The following is a 6,423-nucleotide window of genomic DNA, read 5'->3' as shown; positions in this document are numbered from 1 at the left end:
GCCTGAAACGAAACGTTATGATCAACTTCCTCATGCTGCAAATATTAAAGAAGCAAAAGATAATTAAACAATCTTTGGGACACCTATCATTATTGTCTGGTAACGCAGTGTGGACAGTGATCATTATAGTCCTAATTTCTAAACACTTACTTACGATTTGACCGCCTCCTTGGTACAGTGGTTGACGCGTGAGCGTAGAACCGAGGGGTCCTGGGTTCGATTCCCGGTGGAGACGAAGAAAAAAAATGTCTCGGTCTGGAAGGATACAGAAGGCTGATCACCTACTTGTCCCTAAAGAAATTCGATCAGTGAAACAGATGTATGCATAATGCATCTGCCCCTTACCCCACTACGGGGACACGGGACTTCACTACTACTTACGATCATATCGCCTCTTTGCGAGAAAAACGTGATATTTCGCAAAATGTTTTTTTTTTTTATTTGATAATCGAAACCGCCGTATTCAACTTTATTTTGTGCAAAAACGTGGTGTTTTAAAAGTGAAGGACAGCGAGACCATGAGCGAAAAGGACGTCACTACAGTGGTACGTTGCGTTATCGCGTTGTCCCTTTCACATAGTACTCTGTTTTCAACACTGTGACAAGTTAGTTTTCTCTTTAAGCGCCAAAGGTAAGGAGCTCTCAGTTTTCTGCAAAAACGTGATATCACGAGTGTACCACAGTTTTATTGCAAACATATCTTTAAATTCAGTGATATTTTTTGTTATTATACTGTGGTAAAGCAATATAACTCGGTTTTCTTGAAAAAATGTTTCAAATGCAACTTTTTATAAAATCTGATATCACGTTGTTGTTGAAATAATAACATTTTTGAATTGTGATATCATAAGGTGTAACATTGTTGATGATGAATGGTTTTTTATTACAAGAAATGAGTGATGGTCATTTATTGTTGTTCCGTTTTTATAGATATGTTTCTTATTTCAATGCAATACATAATGATTTATCACGTTGTAAGCACTAAAAGAAAATACTATTAAGACTTATTTTTTCAGATGGGGACGCGGTCCAAATACTTAGTTTTATTAGCAACAAAAGAAAATAATGACGGAGAACAAAGCAATTCCATTTCTCAAATGGAAATACATGAAAATGAAAGCGACAACAATAATATCGAGCAAGGCGATTCAACTTTTCCAATGGAAACTAACTATGAAAGCAACCGAAATGAGGAGGTGACTGGTTGCAGCGCTGCAGCAGTTGCCGAATGTAAGTAACATTATTAGTTAATTTTATTGTATGTAATGTTATTCGACGCCCGTCTTTTCGTGTGTTTCGTGTGAGGCTTATAGATGGTAAAGTGAAGCGTGGAAAACATTATGGTAGTTATCATAATATTTATCATTTTGATATTGTTTTAGACAAAGAAGACTCAATGGTCACTAATCGTCGCCGTTGTGAATCAACTAGTAGTAGCACCAGTAGTTCCTCAAGTAGCAGTAGTTCATCAAGCAGTGGTCCGTCTTTCTACGAAGGTATAAATTTAATAAAACTCATATTATTGTGGGTACTCGATAACTGTATCTTACATTTATTTACTGACTTATAGATAATTGAAAGTTTAATAGGTTTTTTTTGTTTTTTTTTTAGATAGTGATGATTCCGTAAAAGACCCCAACTATGAAATTATGAAACCAGCACGTGTGAGCTCTTCAGAATCTGACGACAACAATGACGTCTATACCAACATCGACTTTCGAAAGGATCAAGACGTTTTTCATTCTAGTGCAGCTACTGTAAGCACAGTACTCAATGCTATAGACCTGAATGTGACCCCAACAGATGAGCATGAAATTGTATTTCATACCGTAAATCAACAGGACCTGCTAATATCAGAAAATGAACCACCTGCCGTCGAAAATGTTAGCACCACGCAAGTAGAGTCAAATGAACCAGATAATACCCCTACTAAAAAAGGTAAAAAAAGGCCCAAAAGAGAATTATTATGGAAAAAAAATGTTGCGAAGCGACTAAGAAACTGTGGAAAATCATACAAATCAACAAAAACTAATAAAATTATACCGGAACGTAAATTAAAACCATCTTGCAAAGAAACATGTACATTTAAATGTGGATCTAATATCACTGAGGAGCAAAGACAACAACTTTTAAAAGAATACTGGGATTTAGGCGAGATTGAAAAGCAATGGTCTTTCATCGCAAACAATATCGAAGTAGTCGTCCCTAAACATCGATACGTTAAAGTTAATCCGGACGGAACCATAGCATTAAATCGTGATAATAATAATGCTTTCTTTTTGACTGTTTCTGGAGTGAAGATTAGAGTATGTAAACTGTTTTTTAAGAACACTTTGGGGATTAATAATCGCCCTATAGAGACGGCTTTAAAGAAAAAAAATAAAGATACTAACATTTCATTAATGAAAGATAATCGTGGGTGTCATCAAATCACAACAAAGTGGATGAAAATATAAAAGATGGTGTAAGAGTGTTTATTGAGTCAATACCAAAAATTGAATCGCACTACATTCGTGCTAACTCGAAAAGACATTACATCGATGGTAGCAAAGCTATTACAGATCTCCATAGGGACTATGTTGAACAATGTAAATCCCAAAATACCCGTTTTGCAACATACTTGATGTTCTATCGCATATTTACACAAGAATTTAACATTTCATTCTTTATTCCAAAAAAAGACTTGTGCGATATATGCGAAGTAAATAAAAATAGTACAGCTGAAGAGAAGGAGTTAGGAAAAGAAATCTATGAGATGCATCTAAGAGAAAAGCAATTGTCACGAATTGAGAAGGCAAACGACAAGAATAACAAAAATATTTTAGTTGCTGTTTACGATCTTCAAGCAGTCTTTCAATGCCCTAAGGGTGAAATTTCAGTTTTTTACTATAAGTCAAAACTGAATGTACTTAACTTGACAATTTATAATATTCAGACTAACAATGCTGAATGTTTCGTATGGGATGAATCAAACGCTAACAGAGGCGTAAACGAAATCGGCACTTGTGTATTCAAATATCTGATGAAAGTTTCAGAAACGGCCAAAGATCTGGATGTTGTCTTCTACTCAGATAACTGTGCTGGCCAGCAAAAAAACAAGTTTATGATAGCGATGTACCTATATGCTGTACAGACTTTGCCAAATCTCAAGTCAGTGACACATAAATATTTAATCAAGGGTCACACACAGAATGAAGGCGATTCAGCCCATTCTCAAATAGAAAGAGAAGTAAAACGTCAGTTAAGATCAGGTCCTATGTATACCCCTGACGCATTTATTGGTGCCATAAAAGCTGCCAGAAAAAAAGGGGAGCCTTTCCATGTGAATGAATTGAGTTTTTGTGATATAAATGACTGGAAAAATGTATGCAACCTGATGAACTATGCGCTGGTAAAAGATGAAGATAATAACGCAGTGAAGTTTTCAGGAATAAAGGTAATACAAGTTAAAAAAGAGGACCCTAATGCCATATTTTTTAAAGATTCGTATGCCGACGTACAGTTCAAGAAGGCCATCGTTTTGAAGAAGAATAAGAAGATAAGTAACAATACCAATATTGAATTGAAAAAAGCTTATACTCGGAAACCTGGATTAGCCGAAAAAAAGAAAAAGGATATCATGGATTTGGTTAATAAAAACCTCATCCCAAGATATTATAAGCCATTCTTTGAAGCCTTGTAAGTTTTAATAATACTGTTTTGGAAATGAATGGCATTTCAGCACAAAATATGAGTGATATGGTTTTATCTATTTAAAGTTTTAATAGGCGATTTTTATGTTTTTTGTTATTATAATGTTTAAGATTTTGCTCATAGAGGAGATTTATGTTTTGATAATTATTATTTTTTGTTTAGAATTTTGCTTACTTTATAAACATACGTTTATAAAGTAAGCACTTAATTGTGCAAATTTACTGATTACTTAGTTTATGACCGAGACTGAAAACTTAGATTACTAGTTTTTTGAGATTATATAATTAAGATGATTACAATGTAAGAAGAAATAAGCATAAAGTGAGAAGAATATTGATTACATTCAATAAAGGCTGACTAACTGTTGATTAGTAATAGTTTTGTCCAAAGAAACCACTGTTTAGCTACAACTATTTCATCTGTTTAATAAATGTTTCTAATTTCAACAATGTGTTTTTATATTATAATTTAGCATAAAATAAAAATAATAGCATCAACAACGTGACAGATTAATTTGCTACATCGTTCTTCTTATACTTTTTCAGAAAAAATGTGACATATTTTTTCCTTTTTTTTTTAATGCTTTTTTTGTCCTAAAATCTTTTAAATTAGGGTATTTTTTTGCATTATGCAATAGTTAATAAGATAATTCATATAATTTGTTATAGATGTAACCCATAAAAACGTTCATTTACCTAATATACCTTTTTGAAAGTTTAAAAATGCTCTCCTGTAAAATCGCCTTTTTCGAAATAACACGGTTTCGTCGCAAAGAGGCGATATATTTTTTTATTTGTTTATAATACTCAAAATAAGATTATCCACCAAAGTAATCTTACCGTGATACATGTTCTTTCTTTATTAATAAATATTTTATTTAGTCCAGGTCAGAATTTGTTTTTTCATCGTTTATAAAATTAAACCCCAATTATCTTAAAACAATACACAACGGACACGGATCATTATTGCAGTGGACCCTTAATTTATAATGCATCAAAAAAAGAAAAATCAATCAATAAAATCATGAATGGGTGAAGATGAACGATATAATCGAATTTGGCCGTATTACGAGCCTCTCGAAGCTTTTTAAAATCATCTTTAAATTATCAGTGTGGAAGAAATAATTATTCCAAAACTTGACAAGGAGTAAAACAATGAAGCCATACATTTAGAAATCGTGTCGGAGCTCACTAGCTCAGCATTTTTATCGGCCATACGCCGAATGGCTGTTAGAAGAGGAACACCAAAACATATCAGCGACAACGGTACAAATTTCGTAAAAGCTAACAGCATAATATCAGAGGAATACGAACAGCTGCAATCTATATTCAACAACAGTTTCTACAGAGAAATAACCGATATGAAAATTGAGTGGCATTTCAATGCACCAGCCTGGCCTACAGCAGGAGGTTTGTGGTAGTCCGGCCAACTGTACCTAGTACCTACTACGGAAAATATTTTTTTCCCGTGGTCCAGTTGATCGGACAACAGAACCGTACGACGGGCAAAGAGGATGTTAATTCATTTAAAATTTTGTAATAAAATATTCCTAAATAAATTTAAAATAATATCTTATATATAAAATTCTCGTGTCACAATGTTAGTCTGCATACTCCTCCGAAACGGGTGGACCGATTCTCATGAAATTTTCTGTGCATATCGGGTAAGTCTGAGAATCGGCCAACATCTATTTTTCATATGTACCACGGGCGAAGCCGGGGCGGACCGCTAGTAAATTATACAGGGTGTCCAACTATTGGTATACTAAGCGCGAAGGGACATGTAGTTTTGCATACACTGATCACGTAAAAAATACTTAAACAACAAAATTACGCCAAAAATTTTTTGCTAAATTTTTCCTGACAATCCATCTCTAACTTCGCGCAGACGGCATATACCGCTTCTCTAATGTGAGCATTTTGTCTATGAAAACATAATCTTAAACGATAGCTCACGTGCGGGTGGCAAAGTTGGGCGGGTTGCTTGTTATGGGTGTTCACAAAGAGTTTTAAGAATTCATCTATTTGAAAAAAAATGCGTCTGGAATTTTATAAGTATTTTTTACGTACTCAGCGTATGCAAAACTATAACCTCCTTTGAGCTTAGTATACCAACAGTGGGACACCCTGTATAATTAAAATTATATAAATGTTCCTAAGTAATTTGTGCACATTAAGAAAAACTGTTTTTTCCCGAAAAGTTTGAGGTAAGATTTTTTTTTTTACAATCTCCTTACTCTACTTTAGATGAATATTATTTACCAAATCCTTAGGATGAAAAAAAATAATTCAGGTCTGAAAGCGCTAGTTTTGTCAGAAGAAGAATACAACACAACATGTCCTATTTGTATTAATGGTGACCAGCCAACAGGTAATCACAAATGTTTCATATGCAAGTAATAAAGCAGTTCACAATTTAGCCACTGGACTTGGATGAAAGACTTGGGCACAGAAGAATCTGCTTTTCCTGTAAGAAAGCTGGAAATTTGCTGTTATAATTGCAAATATAGAACAACAAAATTGGGGGAATGAAGTTTAGAAATCGCCGAAAGGAAAAGAACCAATTCCACTGTCGAACTCAAACAAAACTAACACTGAGAGTCCAAGAAAAGTACCGAAATACAGGTGACAAACGTACACAGATAAATGAAGAATTGCAAATTCACATGCACAAGAAAATGCCAATTTTGAAAAATGGCTCTTGCGACGAATTATCTCCAGTATCTGTGGC

At 34.1% G+C, this 6,423-nt stretch overlaps 1 protein-coding gene across 1 annotated transcript; it reads left to right on the top strand.

Moving 5' to 3' along the window:
- The first annotated feature begins 383 nt into the window (after positions 1-383).
- On the top strand, positions 384-2,456 carry LOC149475221 (uncharacterized). Its single transcript, XM_089713741.1, has 3 exons — positions 384-1,230; positions 1,383-1,496; positions 1,612-2,456. Exons 1-3 carry the CDS (start codon positions 1,017-1,019, stop codon positions 2,454-2,456), a joined length of 1,173 nt encoding a protein of 390 aa, XP_089569867.1. The 5' UTR covers positions 384-1,016.
- Positions 2,457-6,423: the final 3,967 nt, after the last annotated feature.

Source organism: Colias philodice, chromosome 31, assembly GCF_061535455.1.
Source record: "Colias philodice isolate Cphi_HAF_F1 chromosome 31, ilColPhil1 Martin Lab GWU primary, whole genome shotgun sequence".
NCBI lineage: Eukaryota > Metazoa > Arthropoda > Insecta > Lepidoptera > Pieridae > Colias > Colias philodice.
Note: the sequence above shows the minus strand (reverse complement) of the source record. Positions and strands in the feature narration are given on the sequence as shown.

Bases quoted from the DNA above. Each gene is read 5' to 3' on its own strand.
- LOC149475221 (XM_089713741.1), top strand. From the start codon at position 1,017: ATGGGGACGCGGTCCAAATACTTAGTTTTATTAGCAACAAAAGAAAAT. The intron at 1,231-1,382 runs GTAAGTAACATT...ATATTGTTTTAG, and splicing joins CGCTGCAGCAGTTGCCGAAT to ACAAAGAAGACTCAATGGTC. The intron at 1,497-1,611 runs GTATAAATTTAA...TTTTTTTTTTAG, and splicing joins TGGTCCGTCTTTCTACGAAG to ATAGTGATGATTCCGTAAAA.